General features: G+C 48.0%; 2 protein-coding genes across 8 annotated transcripts in view; one reads left to right on the plus strand and one right to left on the minus strand.

The window, feature by feature from the left end:
• CRTAC1 (cartilage acidic protein 1) overlaps positions 1-6,509 on the plus strand; it is a 159,832-nt gene extending 153,323 nt beyond the window's left edge. Inside the window, exon 15 of the mRNA XM_074373807.1 lies at positions 5,857-6,509. Within this exon, the coding sequence (XP_074229908.1) occupies positions 5,857-5,879 (23 nt within the window). The 3' untranslated portion in view covers positions 5,880-6,509. The remainder of the gene's footprint in view (positions 1-5,856) is intronic.
• GOLGA7B (golgin A7 family member B) overlaps positions 1-26,411 on the minus strand; it is a 62,875-nt gene that overhangs the window by 2,190 nt on the left and 34,274 nt on the right. For 4 of the 7 annotated variants that reach the window (XM_074373812.1, XM_074373811.1, XM_074373810.1 and 1 more), the window contains 4 exons: positions 10,573-10,878; positions 3,297-3,422; positions 1,093-1,245; positions 905-1,006 (listed from right to left, as the gene is read on the minus strand). In XM_074373812.1, coding sequence (XP_074229913.1) covers positions 905-1,006; positions 1,093-1,245; positions 3,297-3,422; positions 10,573-10,584 — 393 coding nt within the window. In that variant the 5' untranslated portion in view covers positions 10,585-10,878. Of the gene's footprint in view, positions 1-904; positions 1,007-1,092; positions 1,246-3,296; positions 3,423-10,572; positions 16,698-26,411 lie in introns of those variants that run through there. The other 3 variants (XR_012510189.1, XM_074373808.1, XM_010971088.2) reach the window with 2 other exon arrangements.

Genomic DNA, 26,411 nt, shown 5'->3' on the forward strand with positions numbered 1-26,411 from the left:
GGGAGGACTTGGGTGTCTTGAGTTCAAATCTCAACTCATCCTCTCTAAGCTATGTGACCATAGACCAATCACTTCCCCATCAATTATCTCATCTGAAAAATGGGGATAATAATAGAATCTTGGGGATATTGTGAGGATTAAATGAAATCAAGCATGTAAAGCACTGAACTCAATGCCTGGCACAGTGAAGGCTCTGTGACAAGAAGTACCTCTCCCTGGGCTTGGTAAGCATGAGATTCTGGGATTTGTGTTTTCTTTACTCTTTTTCCTCTCAGTTTCCCAGTAAAAGTTATTTTTTAACAATTCTGCTCTCACTGCTGCTAACTGAGGGGCAGGATGTGTGCACCTTGACCAAGTGGAGTGAGCAGACCTAGAACCCATGGGCGGGCCAGCCTCCCATGGAGGCCTCACTTTTCTCATCTGTGAAAGGGACCTGCCACATGGGATTCAATGAGGGTTACATGTGAATGCGGACATGTTCATGTCTGTGGAGATGTGCATATACCTTGAGGGGCAGTGCAGCCTGGTAGTGTAGGGTGGGCCTGCGCTTAGACCCTGGCTCTGACGTTCACCAGCCGGGCAGCCCTGAGCCAGGGTCAGCTATAAAGGTAATAATGAGTTACCCACTCTATAGGGATCTTATGAGAAGTATATGGATTCATACTTTCAAAGAACTGAATATGATGTCTGGCATGTATTAAGCACTGATTGAATGCAGCTCAATATAAGCAAATCCTAAAATTCACAAATAGCACCAGTAACTTATGGTGGGGGAGGGGGATTCCTAGGAAATCCGTGACCCTGACCAGAGGCCGCTAGGGTGGCCCCCTCTCCTGGCAGCCTCACCAGGGGCCCCACTTGTTGGCAACTCTGTGCCCTCGCACGGAACAGCCGGAAAGGATACAACCCTCATCCCACGCTCCACGGGGTCTGTGAGTAGGAGGCCTCTAGGGGCGAAGATCTTCTCATTCTGCTCCTGGATGTAGCGCGAGATCTTCTTGAGAACCTGCAAGGAGAGGGGCCGGTTGAGGATGAAGGTGACACACGGGAGCCCCAGGGGCGGAGATGCGGGGCTGTGTGGGGTGGAGCCACCTTCTCGTAGTGGGTCTCCATGCAGAGGAAGATGAAGTAGGCTGTGGCACAGGCCAGGCAGCCCTCCAGGTAGGAGCTGCCCCCAATCTTCTCGGCCTCCGCGTAGAAGCTGTTGAGGGTCTTCACAGTCTCCTCAAAGAGCTGCCGCTCGATCTGGAGGGAGAAAGGGACAGGGAGACAGGATGAGGTCAGCCCCTCTGAGTGTGCACAGTCACAGGAGGGAGGGAGGGTCTCAGTGCAGTGGTGGGGCCACCTGGGGGGGGGCAGGGAGGGAGCGCACAGGCACGACCAGAGAGGCTGCAAGTGCCCATGGAGCACTGGACTGGGAGTCAGGAGACCTGGGGTCCAATCCAGACTTGATCACCAACAAGCTGTATGACCCTGAACTAATGACTTAACTACTCCACCCTCAGTTTCCACACCTATAAAATGAACTAAGAATGAGTACTTGGCCCCCCTTAGAAACAGGAAACTCCCATGAGATTCTAGATATGAACATTTTATACAGCAGATCAGGCAGGAATTCCAGTGACTTTGTCTTTCTTTCTCTCTCTCTCTCTCACACACACACCACTGTGATGGTTACAGGAGAGCTCAGGACCTAACTGGTAGGGACTCTCCATGTTTGCATGGGGCTCCAACTGCATGAGACTGATTCGGTGAGACCTCAGGAATGTCCTTCCAGGAGAGGGCACTTCCTCCCAGCCAAGAGGTCACCCAGAACACAATAGCCCTGTGTGTTTGGATAACTGAGAAGCTATGCTGCTGGCATCCATAACCATAATAGCTAATATTTATCAAGCACATTTATTAAGCCAGGCATTTTTTAGGTATTCTTTCATTTAAGCCTCATAACGATCCTATCAGGGAAGTATGATGCCCACCCCCGTTGTACAGGTGAGGACCAGTGGAAGCTCTGCTTTGTGATCCAGACCATCATCATCTCTGGCCTCTTTAACTGGTCTGCCTGCTCCCAGCCCAGCCGAGTGGGCCTGGCAAAGTCAGATCATGTCATAACTCTGATCAAGAGCTCCCCAAGGCTCCCCATCTCTCTCCAAGTAAAATCCAAGAAGTCCCTCCAGGGCCTGGCCCTGTGAACCCTCTGAGCCCCACTGATGCCCACTGCTTCCTGAAAACACCACAGGCCCCTTGCGCCTGCATCCTCAGCTGCAGTACGTTTCCCCGGACACCCCCACCCCAGCTCAACCCTTACTCCCCTCAGGACTCGCTTTATCCGACAGCATCCCCCCACTACCATCTTCTCCCCAGCTCCCTCTCTGAACTTGACCTCCTGTCTTCTATTTCTAGTATTTGTTACCACCTGAGCTACTATATATTTTCTTGCCCTTTAAAAACATTTTTTGTATCCTCTGATAGAAAATAAGCTCCATGAGTTCACTCCTACGTCCTCAGTGCCTAACACATAGTAGGTGCTCAGTAAATACTTGCTGGGTCCTGCGCGAACGTGGCCGAGGCTCCACAGCTCCGCCCTGAGTCTGTGCTCTTCCTCATGCACCCTCCACTGCTGGCCTGGAGTGGAAGCCCATCAGCTCCCAGCTCAGCAGGTGTCAGGGTGTCTCTTGCCTCATTTTTTATGTACTTCAGAGCACCCCCCTTCCCCACTCACCCCCACAGGATCAGAACTGCCCATCACACAGGTTAGGGACCTCCCATGCTTGTCTAGCACAAAAGCCAACCCAACTCCACCTTCCCAAACCCATTCAGATCTGCCTGGGTCAGGACCTATAAGTGTCCCATCCCGGACACTCTAATTTAATTGATTGTGGGTGTGGCCTGAGCACCAGGGTTTTTGTAAGCTCCCCAGGAAATGCTAATGTGTAGCTGGGGTTGAGAAGTGCCGCTAAAGAGATTCCTGAACTCAGTCCTGCAACTGACTCAGCATCTCTGATGACACCTAATATCATCCAGTAAGAGGAATTTACATTTGTTTTACAAGCTCTCTAGGTGATTCTCTGAAATTTGAGAGCCACTGAACCAGAAAGTCTCTGAGGTTTTCTCAGCTCCAACTTTCTAGGCAGTGACAAAAAGTCAATGTTAAGGACATTTTTTAGTTCTTCTGTGTGAAGTAGCTGAGCAAGTTGTTTTCTGTATTATTTTTATACTGAAAAAATATATATATTTTTTAATAAGCTCCTCAGTTCCATCACTTCCTGTGTGCCACTTTTAGAAAAAGACATCCTTACCCGGCTGTCCAGCTCTGGGGGGAATTTGGTCTGGAACTGACAAATGGTCCCATCACTGTAGTCTCTCTGGATAAAGACCTTAGTGGCCAGCGAGGCACTTCGCCGGAGCTCCTGCAGATTGTGGACCTGGGGAGACGTACAGGAGACACGTGCTCAGGGAGATCATCCTTGTAGGTTTGTCCAAGACTGAGGGGTTTACTGGGATGTGGGTCTTTCAGAGCTAGAATCAGGAAAGTTCCCAGGAAACCAGGACAAGTCGGCCACCCCACAAGTGTTCCAGGACAGCCACAGGAAGCATACCTGTGGAGTTTACCCCAGAAGATGTCTCTAGCTATCCCAGAAAGATCTAGAAAAAGCCTGAGCACAGCCAAAGCTGAGCCAAAATGAGAGGTTCTGGAACCACCAACAGAGCCAGGAACAAATTTTAACAAGAGGAAGACACTTCCTGGTGGCTGGCCCAGATCCTGCTGCCTCTCTCTCTCTCTCTCTCACACACACACAGACACACACACACACAGACACACACACGCGCGCATGCATGGAGGGGCTTTTCACTCTTTCATTCAGCAAGTATCAAACATTCACAACTGGTCAGGCCTTAGCTTGGGGATCCCAGCCCTGGACAAGACTGATGCCTCGGACCCTGCAGAATGGACAGCAGGGTTGGAGGAGGGGAGCATGTGAGGCAGAGGAGGACCTGAAGCGCCCATGAACTCAGAGGGAGATGGGGGTTCAGACCAAGTTATGGCCCAGGTCAGAGATGCCATGAATCGTTTCCACAGTCCAGTACTTCTCACTGCAGGAGAGAAGAGGCCCACAGATGTCCAAATTCCTCAGAGAAAATTGTGGCTAAAGTGGGCTGAGGCCAGAAACTAAAGAAATCTCCTGCCCTGGTAGAAAAGAGTGGAGTGACTTCTGTCCCTTGTCCACATCTGCCCACTTGACGTTGACACAGACTGTAGCATTTGAGGGGAGTGGGCCCAATTCCACAGATGAGCAGGGCCTCTTTCTTCCACTCCCAGCCTCCATCACCCACGTTTGAGACAAGCATCCCACTGGATGAAATATGCCAGACAATGGAACCACGTGGAGCGCAAGCCCCAAAGGCAGAGTGAACACAGCCAGTTCATCCTGTGTAATTAAGGTGAATCTGTTCAGTCACTCAGCTTTCATTTATTGAGTCCCTACTATTGCCAGGCTCTGGGGATGCTGAGCAAAAGACAGTCAGTGAGCTCCAGGGAGGAAGACAAGTAAATATATAAAGAATTAGACTGTGATGAATGTTACAGAGAAGTAACATCTTACCCAGAAACGCTTACTCAGAAAAGGCTTCCTGGTCTGTGTGGAGTCATAAAGGAGTTACCAGTGGTAGGGGGTGGGGGTGGGGAGAGGAAGGAAGAAAAGGCAACCCAGACAGACAGAGATGCTTGGGCAAATTAACAGAGATAGCAGAGAACAGGGTCTACCCCAATGACCGGAGGCAGATTTCAGCAAGGCTGAAGTTGGTTTGCGGATCAGATAAGAGCAGTAGATGATGAGACAGTACAGAGGAGACAAGGGTTAGATCACAAAGAGCTTGACAGGTTTCTCCTGGAGGGGAGGATTTAAGATGGAAGATACTTAAACTTGCTTCAAAGCTGGGGAAAGAATAAGTAATGAGAGAAAGGTTGTCAGTAGGGCAGTAGGAGCAGATAACAGGTAGATCAAGGTCCTGGAAAGGTGCAGATCAGAGACTCCTAACAAGACTTTCCTAAATCCAGGTGAATTTTGCTCTGCATAAGAGTGCGATCCCAAACTGTTGTGATTGGATGAAATAATGTGTAAGTGCTCCTCTAGCCTTAATGGCCCTCGATTTCTCTAATCAAGGTTTTAATGGAGGGAGTCCCCTTGACATGTAGTAGGATCCTATGATAACTTGGAAAAATTAGGAGTGCTTTGGTAATATAAATAAGTTATTCGTCGGTGTGTCTGCTGTCTGGTTAAGGTTTCATGTGGCTATATTTTCAAAAGAAAAGAAAGAGGATGTGATCTTCCCCACCCTTTTAAACCAACTTACATGAGCCAATTGATCTTGAGGATGGATTCCCCTAGCCCCCAGAGGATCATTCTGGCAGCTTTGTGAGTGGTGCATGGAAAGTGGGCATGACTGGGGTTGAGGGGCCAGAAGGAGGGATGACTAGCTCTGTAGTAGTCCAGGGGAAAACTAACGTGGGTCTAATCCAAGAAAAATGATGGTGAGAATGGAAAAAAAGGAAAAGAACGGTGCTTCAGTCATTCTGACCTGGGCTCATCTTCTTCCCCTCCAATATCCTCCTTTGTCTGTGCCTGAATGCACATGTGCACTGTGTGCTACCATGAAGGTATGTGTCTCTAGCAACTGGCTAGCTGTTGACCACAGCCACTTCTTCCTCCCAGGCACACAGATGGATTCATTCCCAGCCTCCCTTGCAGTGGGTGTGGCCATATGACTGTATGGAATGTGAGCAGAAGTGATAAATCTCATGCATAGGCTTGGCTCATGAAAACTGGCCACTCCTCTCTGATCTTTCCCCTTCCACAGAAACCAATGGAGCCATGTGTTGAAGGTGATGGATGCACAAGCTGAAAAGAGCCCGGGTCCCTGAATCACTGCCTGGAGGAGATCTACCTACTGATCAGGAACCTGTCTGGGACTTTACTGAGCAAGAAATAAACCTCTTTTGTAGTATGTCATTAGGATTTTAGGGTGCTACCTTACATAATACAGTCCCATTTCCCCTTGGCTTTTCTCCATGGGATCTCAAGTAGCCAGAGTGGGAGGGATCAACACCCTTTCCAAACCCAACAATATCCTGAGCCTTATCACACTGTCCTGGCTCTGGGTGACCAAGGATCTGCTTCCCTCCCTGGAGAGTGTTCATGAGGTCTTGAGAAGTTGCTAGAGGACAGTATCAGACACACTTTATATGCCAGAGCCTTAGTTTCCCAGATCTACTTACAGCACACCCATCACAAACTCAACTGTAGTTAGTGAAGAGTGGAATTTAAGGCAAGGCACGGTCTCCTGGCTCTTTCCATCCATGGTGGCTGAGCTGCAAAGTGCTGATGGAAAGATGACCCACTGACCTAGGAACAGAAAACCTGGCTGCTAGTCCTGGCCACGTGACCCTGGGAAAGCCTTCCCTTCTCTGGGCCTCCATTTCTTCAACTAGAAACCGAGAAGTTGGAACTACATAATTACTAAAGCCCCTGCCAGCTCTGACATTCTAGATGCCTTTTCAGGGATTACAAATGCAAATGATTATAGGGCCTAAGCATATAAGTGGGCCAGGTGGGGACTGGGGCTAACTAGAGAGCTCACACCCTGTCTCAAGAAAGCAGCTGACTATTGCCAGGTGAGAATATGTGCCCAGGTTGCCACAATTCAATTCTGATTTTCTAAGAGAAGCCATAAATCCAGATTTCCTTAATAATAAATATCTAGATTTTAAAATGTTTCCAATGAAATTTTTTTTTTAATAAACACTGAGCAGACCAAATAAGGCACACCTGTGAACCAGATTCATTCCTAGAACTGCCAGCTTAGGACCTTTGAACAAGGAATCCCAAGGCAGGGCCCCTTGGACTAGAGCTTAAGCCAGAGTCTAGGCCACTTGCCAGCTACTTAGCTTTCACGAAGCTGGCAGAGGTTTTCAGCCAAGATCCGTGATGCTCTGGAATCCCACAAGAGGGTTTCAGAATATGCACACACCTCTCTATGAGGCCCCAGCTTCTGTGTTTCCTCTGGGTGGCTCCCCTGGGCAGTTCCCCTAGGGTTTCTTAAATGACCCAGACCCTTGGGCTTCTCACCCACTTCTCACCTTCCTCAACCCTCCCCTCTCCCATCACTATCCCCTAGTGGCTGACAGTTGAGTAAGGACCGGACCAAGAGGCACTGCATGAGGAAGAAAGAGAAAATCAGTGGTGAGATCTGCTGGCACCAATTTTCAAACTGCAGTGTGGCAGGGAGGAGGAGGCTGCAGGGAGAGCGGGTACCTGGGCTCACATTTAGGGATCTGTCCACCTGAAGGAGTCAACTTGGCAGAGTTGGGGAGGAGCAAGCCCTGGAATGCAGATGACACTCCCAGGCCAGGGCTGCCCAAGACAAACAGGAGGCCCGTCTGGCCCACACCTCCATCCTCATTAAAAACCTGCTAATTCCAGAGGACGCATTTGAGACTCAAGAATCAGAAGATTCAGCTGATAAGCCAACACCATGCTCCTTGGCTGAGGTATGGAGGAGGAGTGATGATCATGAGTCACAGGCAGCCAAGTCGGGATGGAAACCTGGACACAAGGGCCTTCCTCCTCCTCAGTCTGCACCAGAGCCCCAGCCCAGGCCATTGTCTGCTCGTTGTTCATTCTGTGCCTCGGAGATCAAACTGCCAATACCCTACTTGGATAACGCTATTTAGGTGCATTTAAAAATCCTTTAAGGGCCAAACTCCACCACTTGGAGAAACCCCTCCCAGCCAGGCATCTCCAAGTTGTCCTTACCATCTGGACTGGTTTCCAGGGCAGACCCTGCTCCCATGACACACATTCGCGGAGGTCTGTCACACAGGAAATGGGCTCATTACAGTTTTCCAAATGAGGTCAGTGTATGGCTCCAGAGGCTTCATCCCTCCTCTGAGGTCCTCACGCACACCCCTCCCCTATTGCTAACTCCTAAACAGAAATTAGGGAGTAGAAAGATACAGTTTCCATGCCTTCCATCCAGGGACCCAGGGATATCAATTTTTCTCAGTTCTCTTCCTCTCTCTCTTCCTTTCTCCCCTTCCCTCCCTCCCTCTCTCTCTCCCCTCTCTTCCTCTCAAAACACCTTCTGTTGGAGCTGAGGACCTCCCATTCAGAATCCTAAGGGAATGGCCACAGGAGCTTGGCAGGAGGTTTTCTTTCTCCCAACAAGTTTTTCCTGGTAATCTTAACTCAGTCCAAACAGTAAAAACAGCCTGGGGAAAATGACTCACTCTGCAGCCCAGATAATGTGAACGTCCCGTGTCTTGGCACAGCTAAGGCTTCCTCCCTCAGTGCTTTCACCAGAATCCACCCTAGGCCAAATTGGCAAATGGGCAATGTTTGTCTTCAGCCCCTCATTCCTTCTGGACATTCCTCTGTCCCTTTGCCCTCAAGCTGAAACAGCCAGGCCAGTCAGGGTACTCAAGTCCCCACATGCCAGCCCTTCCTGAACTCCTTTGCATCCCTCCCCATCAAAGCCTCACGTCAAGACCCCTGGTCCTCTACTCTCTATTGGGCAACACTGTTGGCTAATTGGATACACCTGGATGCAGCAGATAACGCACTGGCCAGGGAGGCAGAAGACTTAAGTTCTAGTCCTGGCCCTGCCACTTTTTAGCCAGATTTTCTCAGATAAGTCTCAGCACTCCAGTTGTATCATCTGTAAAATGGGATAATGATGCCTTCCTTGGCTCCTTCACAGGGATGGGGCAAGCTTCTGAGCATTAGTTGTCTCATCTGTTAATTAGGGATAATGACACCCATCCTTGCCCACTTCACAGGTTTGCTCTAAGACCCAAAGGAGATCACAAATATGATAGCACTTTGTACACAGGAAAGTGCTATATTCACAGAAGCGTTATGAGCAGAGCCTCTCCCCAGGGAGAGTCATATACACTCAACAGCAGCCTCCTGGAAACACGGCCTTGACCTAGAGATGTAAGCCTGCTGGTTGGAATCTGTGAACCAAAGCAGGTTCACAGCTGAGAGAGAGAGATGCTGGGATAGAAGAGCCTCTTGGAATCTGTCAGATCACATCAGAGATGTCTCCACACTGCTGGCCCAACTGTGCCCATGTGGCTGAAGTATCCCCTTTCTGCCATAAACCAGCAGCATCTCTGCTGCAGTCTGGCAGCCTTGTCTGGAAGGTGACCAGCTCCTTGGCCCTTTCTCCTTTGTTCTTCCTCCTCTTCTCAGTATCTTTGGGACTTTCTGAGCACTCTGCATCCCTCCACCCAAGAAACTAAGCTCCATGGGTCTGCTCAGGGCTTGCCCCCTCACAGGGTCCTGGGGGACACGCTATTCTAGCTAACCCTGTGCCTTGCCAGAAAGCCGAATGATGCCCAGCAACTGCACCTCATTCTGTGGTGGTGATGACAGCAGAATAACAACTGTATCACTTGGTATTGATGTCACGCTGCTCACAGGGATGCCCAGAGGCAGTGGCTGGATCATTCAAAAGCCTTTGCTCTCCCCTCAGCTTGTGTTCCAGCTGGGTTGGAAGTGGGGAAACACCACAAAAGAAGTCAACATCAGAACTGGGGAGACTCTGGTGTCCTGGTTTCCACTCCAAAATTCAAAGAAGAAACTTTCCATTCTGCTGCTGACATGCTGTGTAAGTATCAAATAGGTCCTCCCCTTCATGTGTTAACTTTACCACTTATAAAGTGGGAACATAAAGAGCTCCCTTTCTCTTGTGAAATGAGTGGGTAGAGGAGGTAATTCCTGATCTCTTAAGCATTGCATATAGATCCTGCCCTCAGCCAATAGGCCCTTGGTTCAGCTTTCAAGTCCCCTGAAGGTGACACACCTATAGGCACACCCTGAAGAAGGCAGGTCTTCCCATCAGACACAAGAGAAATGTAGTCTTCTGGTACAGGAAACTCAGAAGGGATGTGAAAGCAAGAAAGGGTAACATGCAAAAGCAGATTGGTGTAGGCAGGGCATTAAAACCAACCATTCGGGGTTTTGACCTGAGGATTCTTTGTCCCCTCCTGTCCCACACCTCCTTCCAGCCCCCGCAGAGGAAATGCGGATGTAAAGGTAAGTCTGTCATCTCTTAGCCAGGCTTTTGGGCTCAGAAGCTGGATGGATGCACCACATAGCAACAGCAGCCAGCCGCCTTCCCTCCCCTAAAACAGGCTCAGGCTCGTCTCCAACTCTCTAGGGAAGCTTTCAGGGCTTGCAGTCCATGGGAAGGAGAAACCCCACCTGAGCCCCCCCCCCCCCAGCAACCCTGCTACTAGTGCCAACAAGTGGTGCAGGCAGCTTCGGGACTCAGATGGGGAAGATTGACACGCCAGGGGTGAAATGAGCTCCAATAAGGAGCCCCTCTCTTCCACCCTGCCACTCCGCCCCCCACACCTTCCCTCTGGCTAGACCCAGGACACTACCCATCCCACTTTACCCGCCACCCTTCACCCCACCCTACCCTACCCTCTTGTCTTCTTTTCCCGCCCCTAGAGAGGATGTGTCCCCATAGCAGTCGGGCACTGCCTGCGGGCCAGTGCTCGCCCCCTACCTCGGTGGCCATGTTCCGGGGGCGCTGACCTCTCCGAGCCTGCTGCGGGGCCCGTTGAGGAGGGACGTCCGCGGTGCTGACTCGGGAAGCAGGTGGGCTGCCGGCGGCGAAACGGGGCCCGGGGCGCTGTCCACGGTGCTGATGCGGACGCCGCGGGCCCGGGCGCCTGTGGGCTGGTGGGCCGGAGGGCGCCTAGGTCCTGGCGACCGTCATTGTGCTGTCCGCGGTGCTGATATGGGCGCCGGGGCGGAGAGGCGAGGCCGCGCCCGAGGCTCTTCGGGGCCCGATCGCTGACTGCTGCTGATCCTGCCGGGAACGGCCCGGTTTATCTTTGACAGCGGCGGCGGGCGCGGGGGCGGCGGGGGGAGGGGCCAGGCGCCTCCGCAGACCCGGAGGGGGAACCCGCGGCCCCCAGACTCCGGCGCCCGCCCGCCGGAGAGGAGCCCCGCCCGCGGCCAGAGGCTCCGCTCCTGCCCGGCCCAGAGGCTCCGCCTCTCCTGCCTGCCCTTCCCCCTAGTAAGAGCGCCAGCAGCCCTGCCCTCGCTTTGTGGCCTCCAGAGACTTCCAGACCCGGAGAAGAGAGAAGCCGGACTGTTCTGGGGCAAGATACTCCAGCCTGCGAAGGCTGACGGTCCTCGACTCATTCGCAGGCCCCCAGGTGCGGCCTCTTTACCTTTCTAACACCCCTCTCCTCAACCCCTCCCCCACCGTGGCCCAAGCTGCCTCTTCTGTATTTTTTCTCTTTCTCTTCCGTTTCTTCTCTGTGCCCCACTCCTGAAGCTTACATGGACGTTCCCTCCTCTACCTTATCTCTTTTTCACTGCCTTGAAGCCTATTGGCTAGAGAAGGATGCTGCAGACTGCAGAGAATCATTTCCTTTCTTTAAATATGTGCCCACCTTTCATCCCCAGAGATACCCTGGGGTCTCCTCCTTCAAGGAGCTCCAGAATTGAAGCAATCTTTCCTTGTTACTTTTCCTGGCCCTGCCCCCAACCCTTACACTTTCCTCTCTCCTCTGAAATCCCAGAGTTTACAGACACACCACCACCACCACTTAAAAACCACAAGCAGATGGTGCCAAACTGGTATGCCCACTCTGTGAGGATGGCAGGTCTGGCCCTGCTGCCTTCTTCACATTTTCGACATCATGCCTTCCAACCAGATGACCTTTCTATTTGCTTAATAAACAAAAAGGAAATACCAACACAGGTGCCATTTTACACACCCATAATACCCCTTGTCTCTGAGGGGAAGCTGGGTGTGTTCTCTGCAGCTCACTGCTGCCTTGGGGTCAACAGCAACAACCCACACAGAGGGAGCAATGGGCAGCCAGGAGACCTGGGTTCTGGCTCAGGCTGTATGACCTCAGGCAAATACTTCACATCTGAGCTTCTTTCTGTAAAATGAGTGTTGGGCTTCACTAGACCATTTCTATGGTCCTTTCTCTTCTTTTTCTCAACCTCTTATTTTGAAATTTTCAAACATACAGAAGAATTGAAAGACTAGTACAATAAACTATACTATCCACCTAGCTTCAACAGTTAATATTTTGTCACATTTGCTTGATAGAAGATACAGAAACATAGAGATATATTTGGCTAGATTATTAGAAAGTGACAGACATTGTGAAGATTTATTCTTAAGTACTTCACCATCCATCTCCTAAGAATAGGGCATTCTCCTACGTAATCACAATGTTATGATCACACCTTTAACGGTTCCATTTCACCTAATATCCTAGGATAGTTTATTGCCCCTAAAACACATTATAGCAAAGATCCCTCAGAACTTCCCTCCAAAATTTTCATTTTTAATAGCTAGCATTTATTAAGCACTCACTATGTGCCAGGCCATATTCTACATACTGTACATGTGTTATCTTACATAATCCTCACAATTAGCCTTTGAATTAAATGTTATTATTATCCTTTTATTATTCCCACTTTACAAGTGGGGAAACGCGATGGTGGCTTAGATTAGGGTAGTAGCAGTGAAGGTGGTGAGAAGTGGCCAGACTCTAGATATAACTTGGAGGTAATGCTGACAGGATCTGGGGATAGATTGGAGGGTGTAGTATGAAAGAGAGGTAAAGATGATTCCAAGTTTTGAAGTCTCAGCCACTGGAAGAAAGGAGTTGCTTATTACTGTGGGAGGAAGACTAAGGGCTGAGTAGGGATGGGGAATAGAGTATTGGATGAGTTTAGCTGATTTAGATTTGAAGTTTGATACACATGTTATACGTCTGAGTAGGCAGTTGGGGTTCAGGGGAGAGGTTGAGGGTTGGAAATATAACTTCAGGAGTCACCAGTATATGAATGGTATTTAAAACCAAGAGACTAGATAAAATTATCTAGAGAGTGAGTATAGCTAGAAAAATTGTTTAAGAACCAATCCTGGGTACTTTATTACTTATAGTCTGGGAAGGTGAAAGGATTCTGAGAAGAGTGGCCAGCAGAGTAGGAGGAGACCCAAGAGAGAGTGGTGTCCTGGAGCCAAGCAAGAAACCTGGGAACAGAGCCTTACCAGCTGTGTCAAGGCCTGCTCACATGTAGAATAACATGAGATTGAGAAATGACCACTGGACTTGGCAGCAAGAAGGTCACTGGTGGCCTTGAGTAGAGCTGTTTTAGTGGAGCACAGAGATGAGATCCTGATTAAAGTGGGTTTGAGAATTAAAATGCAGGAAAGGAAGTACAGACACTGGGAGTACAGACAACTCTTCAGAGGCATTTTGCTGTGAAGAAGAGCAAAAAGTAGCATGGTGGCTCAAGGGAGAAGTAGGAGCAAAGGAGGTTCTTCTAAGATGGAAGACATTAGAGACATTGCTGATAGGAATAATCTATTAGAGAGGGAAACATTGATGGTTCATAAAAGAGAGACTTAGTTGCAGAAGCAAGCCTTTAAGAGGTCAGCAGAGGATGGAATCCAGGGCAAACATGGAGGGGACTGCTTTGGAGAGAAGCACAGACAATTTTCCACCATGAATATAATGGAAGAAACAGAGTCAAGGTCACAGATACAAGTAGGTTAGGAGGTTTGGTATTATAAGCAAAGATCTGAGCGCTACTCCTTATACCTCTTCAACTAGCCAGAGACTTTCGTGCATCATGACCTTTCTCAATAAGTACATTCAACCATTGTATATGGAGAGTTTGCCATGTGCCAAGCATGGTGCTGGCACTTGCCTGTACAGCTCAGGGAGAGTTCTTACCACTGCAATTACAGGACTAGGACTCTATAGAGAACCTTGAGCTCATCCACTTGTGGATGAATGATCCTGTTTAATATCCAGCTCCTCTGACTAGAGACATTGACAGCCCCAGCCTTTTATCACTATATTGCCTCCAAGGTTATTATAACAATCTCAATAGACCTCAAGGCTTGGAGTCATCAAAGTGGACGCTGTGAAGAGAGATCCACTTTCACAGCGAGAACAGTTCCATACTGTGCTGATTCAAGACTGTGATGGGATACCACAGGATGGGGTGTTCCCACACTCCAGTCATTTGGACTTTAACTCTTGAGGCAGGAGAAGACGTTGAGATTTAATCTGACTGATCATTATTACCCAGCTGCCTTGGGACAAACCAGTCCAATGCAAGGGCCTAGCTCTTTGATGTTTTGTCATAAATTAATGAGTCTACCCACAAAATAACATCAAAGGAGATCCACTAACCAATTCAGTGTTATCATCCTCTAATCTGCAGCCACATTAGAAAGTCTCCCCAAAAGGACCACAGCCAGAAAAAGAAACCAACTGAAAGATTTGGAAATCATGATATCTGGAAAGAGATGAGAGAGAAACCAATGCCTGCAGACTGCAGAGGAGACAGGGAAAGAGCCAGCAAATCTCAGGGAAATGAAGAAAAAGCTCAGGGAGATGGAGATTTTCAGCACTTGGGCCTGGAAGGAAAACAATTGCATGAATGCTTGAGGGGGAAATTGTGGTCTGGAAAGTCTTAAATGGTGTCATCTCAGAGCACATTGTGGAGACTACGAGGAAGTGTGTGGTAGGAAACCGTGTCCCTGGAGTCAGGTGACATGGGTTTCAACCCCTGGCTCTGCTATTTGCTATGTGATCATCAGCACATCTCAATCTTTCTGAGCCTCAGTTTTCTGATCTGTAAACTGGTGGCGACAATTCTCCCTCCCCAGATAGGATCCCTCCAAGTATAGGAGACTATCTCTAGATGCTATCTACTCTTCTAAATCTGGCCTGTCAAGAGGAAAACAGGAAAAGATTTATGGAGATGCTTGCTAGAAAGCCTCACTTCTTCCAGGCCAAGCAAGTTTTCCTAAAGCACAGAAAAGATCAGCAAACATGTTTTATTGAACCCAGTGAGCAGATACTGATCACCCACTGTAGGCCAAACAGAAAGATGCCCATGGGATATTTCCAACCTCCAAGGACACTAAACTATAATCAAGTGAGGACCAGGCTCTGTGACAAGTGTTTAGGTGGAGACAGTCTCCTCAGGGTTGGGGTCCAAACTACATGACATTTGAGCTTGGACTTCAAGGATTTGTGCCATATCCCCAGACAGCGGATGAAGGGACACGGTGTGCAAAAGCAAGAAGGCATGAAAGGTTCCTAGAAACACAGCACCTCTAGAACTTCAGACTCAGGAAAGCAGCTGCCAGGCAGCAACAGGGATGACTGCAAAGGCCCTAGAAACATGAATGGAAGGGACCCGCTCTAAAAATAGTACCAGAGCAGGCAGACCGTGACACATGTCTGGAAGTGGAGTCGCTAGGAGGTGACTAAGCTAATGGGGAGTTGCCTCCCTTTCTTATCTTCATTCATAGTCTCTCTCCATCTCCTCTCTCTGTCTCTTTCTCTCTCTGTCTCTTTCTCTCTCTCTTTTACAGGTTGCGGAGTGGGAGGGAAGTTTCTATAAGAATTCACAGCTACCCCAGGAGAAACTGCAGATACTGGAGAGGACTATTAGCCAAAGTGCTTCCCACTCATTACAACAGCCACTGTGCCGGAGGCCCAGCAGAAGACCCAAAAGACTCTGTTCTGACAGTGGTTCCAGAGACACTTTGGAAGAGTGATTATCGAATGATACACTGCAGGGCCTCACCTCCGTACCAAGCGAACTGGCAACAAACTCACCAATCACTTTAAACCATAGCCAACTGGGGGAAGACTGCAAGACTTCTGACTAAGTGATGGAAATTCTTTGAGGAAGTAAATAGGCATGAGCACAAAGGGTAATAGGTGCTTATAAAGCATCATTAATTACAAGAGCCAAAAGGGATCATAGAGTTCAAGCCAATTTCAGCTGCAGAAACCTTTGTTTAAACAAAGTTTGCATGAGAGTCAGATATATAAAATAAACCAAAGAAAGTGGATTTGCATGAAAGGGGGCAGAATTTACCTTCTCTACCACCCCCTCACTCCCTACAAGAAGCCCCCAAGACACCCACTCTGTGGACTTCCCAGGGCTCAGCAGAATATGGTTTTTTTCATCATCAAAGTAACACATGCCTATGATTTTAAAAATCCAAACATACTGAAAAGCTTATAATAAAAGACAAGAGTCCCCTGCCCACTCTATCCTATGTCTTCCTACCTTCCATGATTTCTCCCCTGGAAGAAATGACTTTTCACTCTTTTAGCTGTTTCAGCTTTAAATTCTGATTTTTCAGTTTTCTTTACATTGCTAAATGATATGCCTGTAATTCTATTTCTTGATTTATTAACTTTAGAAACTTTGTCCCGTTTTCTGCAGTGACAAAAGAGAACTTAGCTCACCCTGCCACCCTCACGTCTCAATATAATTACAGAGCTACTCGAACTAAATTTTTATTGTTATCAAAGTAATACATGCAATTAGTTGAAAATTCCCACCAAGGGCAAGGGCTTAGAGCAAAAAACAGAAGCCCTGTCCTACAGCCACTATGGAAAGCTCTATGGAATTTCCTCAGAAAACTAGAAATAAAACTACTATATAATCCAGCAATTCCACTCCTGGGCATTTATCTGAAGAAAACAAAAATACTAATTTGAAAAGATGTATGCACCCCAATGTTCATAGCAGCACTATTTACAATAGCCAAGACATGGAAGCAACCTAAGTGCCCATCAACAGGTGACTGGATAAAGAAGATGTGGTATACACACACACACACACACACACACACACACACACACACACACACACACACACACACACACACACACACACATGCAGGAATACTACATAGCCATAACAAAGATAAAAATTTGCCAGGGTTAGGCCTGGAGGGTATTATACTTAGCGAAATAAGTCAGACAAAGAAAGACAAATACTGTATGCTATCACTTAGATATAGAATCTAAAAACAAAAGAATGGATATAACAAAACAGAAACAAACTCACAGATATAGAGAACAAGCTAGTCATTATCAATGGGGAGAGGGAAGGGGGAAGGGGCCTGATAGGCATAGGGGATTAAGAGTTTTTTAGTACAAACTACTATGCATGAAATAAATTAGCTACAAGGACATATTCTACAGCAAGAGAATATAGCCAATATTTTATAATAACTATAAATAGAGCACAATCTATACAATCTTTGAATCACTATGTTGTACACCTGAAACTATTGTAGATTGTAGATTGTATTGTATATTGTAAATCAACTATACCTCAATAGAAAAAAAAAAGAATACCTACAAAAAAATAAATAAAACAGACCAACATTTAAAAAGCAAAACAAAACAGAAGCCCTGTCGTCTCTCTTCCTTGCCTCTCATTCTCCCTACCCTCCTGCCCACTGAGGTGAGGCTGGCTTGTGGGAATAGCAAACTTCTCTATTTGGTTCTGTTTCTTGTTCTTTTTCCATAACATTCATCACCTTTGCTAGCAAACACTGTAACTTACCTATGTCTTCTGTTTGTCTTGCCTGTTATACTGTAAACTTGGGCAGGGATCTCTGTTATGTTCACTGATGTATCCCCAATGCCTAGGATAATATCTGACTCAGTAAATATTTGTTGAATTAATGAAAGCAAAATTCTCTGGAAAAGGAAGAGAAAGAAGCAGGGTTTCTCTGAGATGGTGTTAGAACCAATCATTTTACATCTGATTTGTTTTATGGGAAGGAATGAATAGAAATGAAAATTTTATTTTGTAGATGATACAGAATTATTCTGGGCAGAGGGGAGGGTACTACAATAGATAAAGACCTCATTTCAGACCCACTTATTGGCTTTTCTTGTTTGAACCAGTTGAAAAAAAGTAGAAAGAAAGTAGGTATTTGCTTAGGTTGGTAGAGGCTAGGTAGGAAATCGAGGAAGTGGCCTTTGGTCACCCCATTCTCCCAAGGACAGCTCCCACTGTGGAAGGAGAAGCAGAGTGTGTCCCCCAGAGGTAACAGCCACCATGGGCCTCAGAGCCAGAAGCCATTAGCCAAGGGCCAGGCACTGGGCACTGGCAGGAAGGAGAGAATACTGTCCTGAGCCCACCCATCCAGCACTGTGAATCCCACCTTTTAGATGCATCTCAAAGCCCATCAGTCCCAGGAAGCCTCTCCTGAATCATCCCCCTCCCAACACGGGGCTTTATACCCACCTCTCTCATGGCTGCTCTCTTACACTGCTTTGCCTGGTAGACTCCTACAGAGCTTTTAGTATTCCTGACCACTGGCCAGGTCACAGGGCAGGTTCTCACGATTGAAATGTTTCCATAGTCTTCAGAGTTCTGCCAGCCAGTTCACCATTCCCTGCCTCCTTGTCACCTATTCCTCCTTCTGCAGCCCTGGATATTTCCCTATACCTATAGCTTCCTTGGCTAAAAAGTATCACCCTCTCTTCACCAAGGCCACAACACCCTGGCTCCTACTTCTCCTGGGCCCCGCCCATGTGCGCCTGCCCATCCCTCCAGCCCTTCCCACCACCTCTCTCCCTCGCACTCTCCACACCAACCCACAGCCCTGTGCATCTTTTATTTTTTCAGTCCCTCAAACAAGCTATGTCCTGTATCACTTCCAAGCCTGCATATATGCTCTGCCTGAGATGTTCTTTCCCTCCTCTTCACCTGGATAACTCTCTTCAAGTCCCAATTTAAAATTCACCTCCTTGGCTAGTACAGTTCTTATCTTCTTTTTCCCTATATTTTGTTTATTCTAATTATATTTATTGAAGTGTTATTCTTTGTTGATTCTAATAATAAAAAATTGAGACTTGTAAAAGAATTAAATAAAATGTACTTTTCTTGGGGAAGCCTTCCCTCGCATTTTAGTCATGGTTAGGTGCTCCTGTTATAAGCATCCTATACTTTCCCTACAAAACAGTCATACTTCCTAAAGTTTATTTCTCTGTCTTCCCTATTAGACCATAAGCCCCTTGGGAGCAGGAACTTTTGTCTCCTCAGCTGCATCCCCAGAATAGTACCTGGAACATAGTAAATGCTCAGTCAATATTTGTACAGGATGTGGGTTGAGTTACAGGAATGGGAATGTCTGCGTTCAGTTCTACAACACTGAGCCTCCGGCAGAGAGAGGTGTGGTTCCAATCATGAAGGACTTCACAGTTTTGTCTGGGAAACTCAGCTTAAACACCGTGACCCAGGGAGAAACTGACAGGTGCCCAGTGACCCATTCAGTGAGTGTTATGGAAAATCCTTATGGAAAATCTGAGAAGGGGGTGAGTCGGCTGGTCTGGTGACTGGAGTCCTCTGAAAGATGAGGTGTTTGACACTTAGAGGTAGAGGTCAGTCAGGGCTGGACAAATGGGCAGCTGGAAGTTAAGGAAAGGGAAGGTATAACTGAAACGGCAGACCATGCCAGCTGATTTGAACTACTCTGGAGAGAAACAAGGCTGGAACTAGACCATAAAGAGTCATGGAAGTGAGACATTGGAGAGCCTGCCAAGGAGCCGAACAGTGAGGGGCATAAGGAAAGCAATGTACTGAAATGGGTCATCTGAGAGCATCTCAGGGATGGATTCAAAGGGGCGGGGAGGAGGGGAGACTGAAGCAGGGAGGAGGAAGGAAGCTATTGTGCTAGACCAGGTGGGCACTGCCTAAGAATGAGGGCAAAGGGACAGATTCAAGAAACATTTTAAGCGGAGTTGCCACAGGCTATTGCTTTTGACTGAATACATGAGATGAAGAAGGGAGGGGAGATAAAGAGGATGCAGGACTGTCCATCCATCTCCATGGCTGGGAGATGCCATGGTCAGAAATCACAAAGGCAGATTAGGTAACTCTATACATGCCAGTTGGAAAGGATAGGAGAAACATCAGTGATTTTTTAGGACTAGGGACAGTGCAAAACTATAGGTTAAGACTTGGGAGGTCTCTCTATAAAAGTATAGTTGCTGCCATAAGAATGAGTCACTTGACCTTGGGAGAGGGGATAAAGAGAGCTATGAGAAAGGGACCTACTGTCTAGCCTTGGGCAGGATGGTACAATTGAAGTTGAAGATCCTTCAGTTCAAATCCCAGCTGTGTCACTTACTAACTGGGTGGCCTTGGGCAAGTTAATTAACCTCTCAGAGCCTAGTCACAGAGGTTTTATTAAGTAGCAAATAAAATGATCTCTGGGAAGAGTCAAGTTTAACACCAAGTCAGTAGCAGATGTTCAGGAGGGTAGCTCATGGTGAGAAGGGGTCAGTGCAAGAAGACGAGAAGGATAGCAGATGGAGACCCAGGACCCTGAAGCATCACAGAAGCCCAGGGAGGCAAAGTCCTCTGGAAGGATAGACGAACAGTGCCAAATGTTATAGAAAGTTTAAGAGCAACTGGAGTGGCAGGAATGACATTACTGAATCTCTGGCATTTGGAGGAGCACAAAAGGAGCTTGTAAACAAAATAACAGGAAAAAAGCAAGAGAGAAAAAATCCACACAAGGATACCCCTATCAGTCAGGATATTTGGGCTGCAAAAAAGATTATCCTACTAACATTCAATAAAGACATTTAATTAACATAATAAGTCTGAAGGGTAAGCTCCAGGATTAGCTCAGTGGCTAAGCAAAGTCCCCAAGAACCCAGCCTTTTCCCATTCTTTCTCTACAACATCCTAAGTACACTGGCTTCTCATCCTCAGACTTACTGCCTCCTAGTTGCAAGATGGCTGCTGCAACTCCAAACATCATGTTTGGATATATAAACATCCACGGCAGGAAAGAAAGAGAAAAGCCTACTTCCTTATCTCAGGGAGATAGATCTTTAAAAAGATTTCCCAGAAGCCTCCTAGCAGACATCCACTTACATCTCACTGTCCAGAGTGGGTCACATGGCCACTTCTAGCTGCAAGGGAAGCCAGGAAAGTTTCTGGCATTTTCAGACTCTACAGGAGGAGTGAGTCCGGAAGAAGAGGTTGAAAATAGCCAGAGACGGTACACGGCCAACATGCCTGCCACACTACTCATATAAAAACTCTGGAATCATAGAGTATGCTGAAGATGGGAGGGAAGCAGGGAGGGAGTGGGATCATAAAGGAGAGAGACAAGGACCAGGTCCAAGAGAGGAGGAAGCTTGTATCCTTCTCTGCCATAGGCAAGAAGGGTAGAGGTGGGCATGGAAACAGATTCTGAAGAGGAGAGAGTAACTAACTGCAACCTCAGCAAAGCCAAATACAGCTGCTTCAGTGTAGACACCAGAAAATCGAGGGGGAACACAATGAGATACCACCCTCTGAGTGAGCAAATATTACAAAGACTCACAACACTTCCGTATTACGTTAGAATACATATTCTATATTAGAAAACAATTCAGCATGATCCCCTATAATTCCAGCAATTCCACTCCTAGATTTATAGTCTATATCATTGCATGTATGTGTTCCATTATGAACAGGGATGTTCATAGCAGCACTGTTTACAAAAGAAAAAAACTGAAAACAACCCAACTATCTTTAGATCAGAAAATGAATAACTAAATCATGATCTATTCCTACAATAGAACACATACAGCAGTAACTTCAGAAAAATAATGTTGAATTTAAAAGGCACATGGCAGAAGAATATATACAGTGTGGTTCCATTTATATAAAGTCCCAAAACATGTGAAAACTAAAGCAATGTTACTTAGGTATATAAACATAAGCGGCAAACTATTAAGAAAAGCAAATGTATGTGTACACACACAATTCCAGAAGGTGGGTAGCTCCAGGTGAGGGAAGGGAACACCACATACAGGAGACTCCATATGGGAAGGCAGTGTTCTTATTCTTAAATTGAGTGATGAGTACACGCTGTGTTCTTATTGTTTGTACTTTATACACATTCCAGAACTGTTCTTTTTGAACCTACTGAATAATGAATTAAAACAATTTAAAAATCAGAAAGAAAGAGAGAACCAAGGTGAAATGAGGGACGTGAGCCAGTGCACAGAGAAGAAGGCAGAACCCCCTCCCATTGTATCACCATTTGGACAGTGCACAACTCAGACAACTGGGCTTGTTAAGGCTGAAGTCTGACCAGTTCTGTCTGGGTGTCAGTTGGAATGGGGAGAGCCCCACATTTGAGAGGAGAAAGGATTGAGGACAGGGGTAGGATGGAAAAAGAGCTAAGGCGTTGAGATGTTTTTCCTTGAGGAATTAGAGGTGAAAATAAATATATGAATTGCTCCCCATATGGAAGGCTTAGCACTGGTGTTTTCCACAGATCTCATCGAAGCCTCCAGAGAAGCCTGTGCAGGGGAATTACTAACTCCATCCCACCAAAGAGAAAGCAGAAGCTTAACGAGTTATTTGCTCAGGCCACATAGTGAGCCCATGGGAAGCCGGACACTTCCAACAGTGTATAAAACCCCTCCGTGTCTAGACCACCTCCCCCTCCAACCGCAGCTCATGCCACACTGACCATCCACACATTCCTCCTCTCAGCTAGGTCTTTTCTGCATGGAACTTTGCACATCTTAACCCCTCTTCCAGAAACCCACCTTCCCACATCTTTCCTTGGCAGGATCCTTCCTGCCTTCAGGTGTCAGCTTCAATGCCACTGCTCAGAGGCCCTCCTGGACCACCCACTGCAGGTGTCCCCTTACTCTCCTCCCCTGGTCTCTGCCCTAGGCCTCCTTGCACTGCACCTGCTCACATCTATCTGTTGCTTTGCTTGTTTATTGTCTCACCCTTGCACTAGCACATAAGCTTCTTGAGGACAGGGACATTGTGCCTCTTGTTTACCATAGTATCCCCAGTGCCTAGTCCTAGGCCTGGCGTGGAGCAGGTACTTAATAAATGTTTGTTGAATGAATATAAAGCTGGACCAGGGTGGTGAGAGGAGGCTGAGAGAGGAGACATAGGGACAGATTTAAACCTACGTCCCTGCTCAGAGAGGGCTCTGTCCATCCTCTGTGCCCAGGAGGGCATTTGGGAAGCCCTATCTGCCTTCAGACTGGCACCTAGGCAGCCCTGGGTGTCCAGGAAGGGAGGAGGACCTTCCAAACGGTCCCGTTATTGGCAGTCTGGGCACAACTCTGCCCAGAGGATCCCCTCCCTTCCTCTATCTGTTTCTAATGCGATCTCTCCTGATTATGGCACTGGATTCTTGGCATCCACCGTCCCAGAAAGATACCCTGAAACTGGAAGATGTTCAGAGATGAAATATCTGAGACAATACAGGAACAGAGGAAGTGGACTAATTATAACAGATGAAAAGACCCACACTCTGGGCTTTGCCAAGCTAAGTAAACTAGGATCACTGCATGCAAGACTCTAAGGGCGTGAAGCCCTGTGAGGGAGGAGAGGCAGTGCCTGTGACATGAGAGAGTGTAATTATGTGAAATGGAATCGGAGGAATCCCCGGGGATTTTAGGCTCAGTGGCAGGAACCCTTTCCCCCCAGTGAAATCTCTGAGGTTGGGCAGCATTTTCATAATGGAGAGAGTGGGGCGCCAGCCTACACAGCATTTAAGCCTATCTTTAAGCCAAGTGCAGGAGCCTCTTCAAGTCTGATGGCCTCCTTCTAGAAGGCTGGGGTCAAGTGTTAGAGGGAAGAGGCCATCTGATGGCAGTGTGGTGTCATGGTTACTTGCACAGGCTCTGTGGTCAGAGACTGGACTCCAGTCCCAGTGTCCTGGCTGGCAGGGGGCAGTGGAGAGAGCACTAGTTAAGGAGTCGGGGAACCTGGCTTTGAATCCCAGCTCAGTTTCTTACTAGCTGTGTGACATTTGACAGGTCACAGTCCCTCTCTGGACCTCAGGGTCTTCATCATTTAAAAGCAGAGAGTGAGCCTCGTGACCCTAAGGGCTCTCACAGGGCTGACACCTGAGATTTGTAAATTCTCCTGTCTTACAGTTGCTTGTACATGTCTGGATTTCTCTCCCTCATTAGAGTCATTTTACACACAAGACAGCAGGAAATTGGAATCCTCAAGTGGCTTCTGTGAAATTTAAGTCACCGAGTATCAGAGGAATCCACCCAACACAATGAGCAGGGAGGCCCTCATGGGTTCCAGGGAGGCCCACCTCCTCGGGGGCCCTGTGGTCAGGCAGAAAGAACAAGCTGGAAGGATCAGGGGGAGGTTGTCCCCTCCACGCTCGTGACAACCCAGTTCTGCATAGAGATCCACAGCCAGATAGAAGCGGGGCCCTGGGGGGAGGAGCCCTCGCCTCGTGCCCAGGACCGATTCCAGGAAACCAGCTGACCCCCGCAGAGCTTCCAACAGGCCCAGGATGCCTGGGCGCTGCGTGCTCGGGGCTCTGCAGGACGGGGACAGATCCAGCATCTTGTAGCCACAGTGGTGCCCCCAGTTGTTGAGGCCTCACTCTGTGCCAAGCCCTGAGCTGAGGGTCTCGTATCATCCAGCTTAATCCCCACAGCCACCTGAAAAAGTAGCACCTTTACTATATCCATTTTCCAGATGGGCCAGCAACTTACCAAGTGACACAGCTAATGAATAAAGAAAGTCAGGATTCCAACCCCAGTCTGTCCTCTTTCCAGTCTCCACTCCCCTAGTGGGAATTCAGAGACTAAAAGCCCAAAATCCTGCCTCTGCCAGACTGCAATTCCATTAGCCACACCTCAGAATTAAAGCATCGTGTCTCCCAAAGGTCTCTGAGGGGACATGATAAATGGGAAATGTATCAGACTGTCAGCCCCTCCAATGGGGCATAAGCAAATGGGACGGGGGCTATTGGGAGTGGAGGGGATCTTAGCGACCCCTGCAAGTGGCTCCAGGAGGTGCTCCTACAGGAGCAGGAGCCTGGCCAAATGGAGTGACTGAGCGACTATGGTACCTTCCTCCCAGGCTCGGACTCAGCCCGGTGATCTGGAAGGAGTGAGGATGCACAAGGGCCTTAGAATGGGGCTCCAGCTGGATGGGAGAGCTGCAGCTGGAGCCCTGCTCCCAGGATCTAATCAGGCCAAGCGGCTCCAGGGCTCCCAGTCACTGGGCTGCTTTGGGAACCAGGGAAATTCCTCTGAAATGAGCCATCCACCCACCCCCATGCTCACTGAGTTTCCTGGCAGAGAGGGAGCCCCGGAGCAAGTGGAGGGGGCTGTGTTTTGAAATAAGCGGGGAAGCCTGCAGAGAGGACGAGGCTGTCAGCTGGAAGTCTGCAGTTCCTGGGCTCCTGTTGGAGAGACAGGAAGAACTGGAGGAAATGTCTTTCCAAAGAAGTAAGGTGAACTTGGAGGCCCCTGGTGATGGGCTGGCCACACCCAGTGGGGGAAGGTTGGTCCAACCCACCCTCCATGCTCCGGAGATGATTAATATAAAAATAACAACATTCATTATTCAGCCCCAGTTCTGAGCTAGATGCTGGGATATAGCAGGGCACAAAACAGACAAAAAGCCTTGCCCTCATAGGGCGTATGTTATAATGGGAGTCACAAGCAATAAACAAAAAAATGTATGTTAGAAGCTGATAAAAGCAGAGAAGGGATATAAAGGAGGGAAGGGAAATGAGGAATGCTGGGATGGGTTAGGGGAGGCAGTTTGAGATTTTAGATAGCTTGGCCAAAGACCTTTACTAAGGAGGTGATATTTGAGTGAAGACCTGAAGGAGGCTGGGGAGTGAGCCCTGTGGATACCTGAGGAAGAGCATTCCAGTAAAAAGCAGCAAGTACAAAGGCCCTGGGGCAGGAGTAAGCAGGCATATTCAAGGCATAGCAAAGAGGCCAGTGTGGCTGGAGCCTAGTGATAGAAAGGGAGCAGTATGGACATGTGGGGAGAGAGGATAGGGGATGGTCAGGTCACGTAGGGGCTGGAAGACTAGTATAAAGACTGTGGCTCATACGCGTTCCTGGGGCTTGTGAGCAGAGGAGGGACATGATCTGCCACATATTTTAACTGAATTACTCTTGCTGCTGTGTTAAGAATAGACCAGAGGGGACTAGGAAGCCCAGTTGTTACTATTATTACCACCATCATCATTACCAACAACTACAATAGTAACACCAGTTACTGAACCTGTGTCAGACCCAATGCCATCCATTTTATTTTCATTATTCAATCTTTAAATCTCACAACATCCCTGTATAAAGAGAAGGCCTTATTTTTCCCATTTTACATCTGAGAAAACAGGCTCAGCCAATGTCACACAGACACACGGCCTCCCTAGTCTGCCCCTGCTAACCTGTCCAGCCCCGTTTTCACACCCCGACGTCTTACTTCCTCTCTTCCTCCAGCCCCATAGGGCTACTCCCAGTTTCCCGCTGGGCCTCTGAGCTTCTTTCATATGCTGTTCCAGCTGCCTAGAACTCTCTTCTCACACTTCTAACAGCCACACAAATTCCAACTCATCCTTTGGGAGACAACTCTAGCTCTGCCTCCCTGATTGCCTCCAGAACCATGGTCACACCTTCCTCCCCAGAAATACAAGCAGTTGCAACAGTCCTGCAGCTGGCCTCCTGGGGCCATGCGAGCTCAAGGCTAGGGGCCAGGGCTTCTTCACCTCCATTT

This window comes from Camelus bactrianus, chromosome 11, assembly GCF_048773025.1.
Source record: "Camelus bactrianus isolate YW-2024 breed Bactrian camel chromosome 11, ASM4877302v1, whole genome shotgun sequence".
Classification (NCBI taxonomy): Eukaryota; Metazoa; Chordata; class Mammalia; order Artiodactyla; family Camelidae; genus Camelus; species Camelus bactrianus.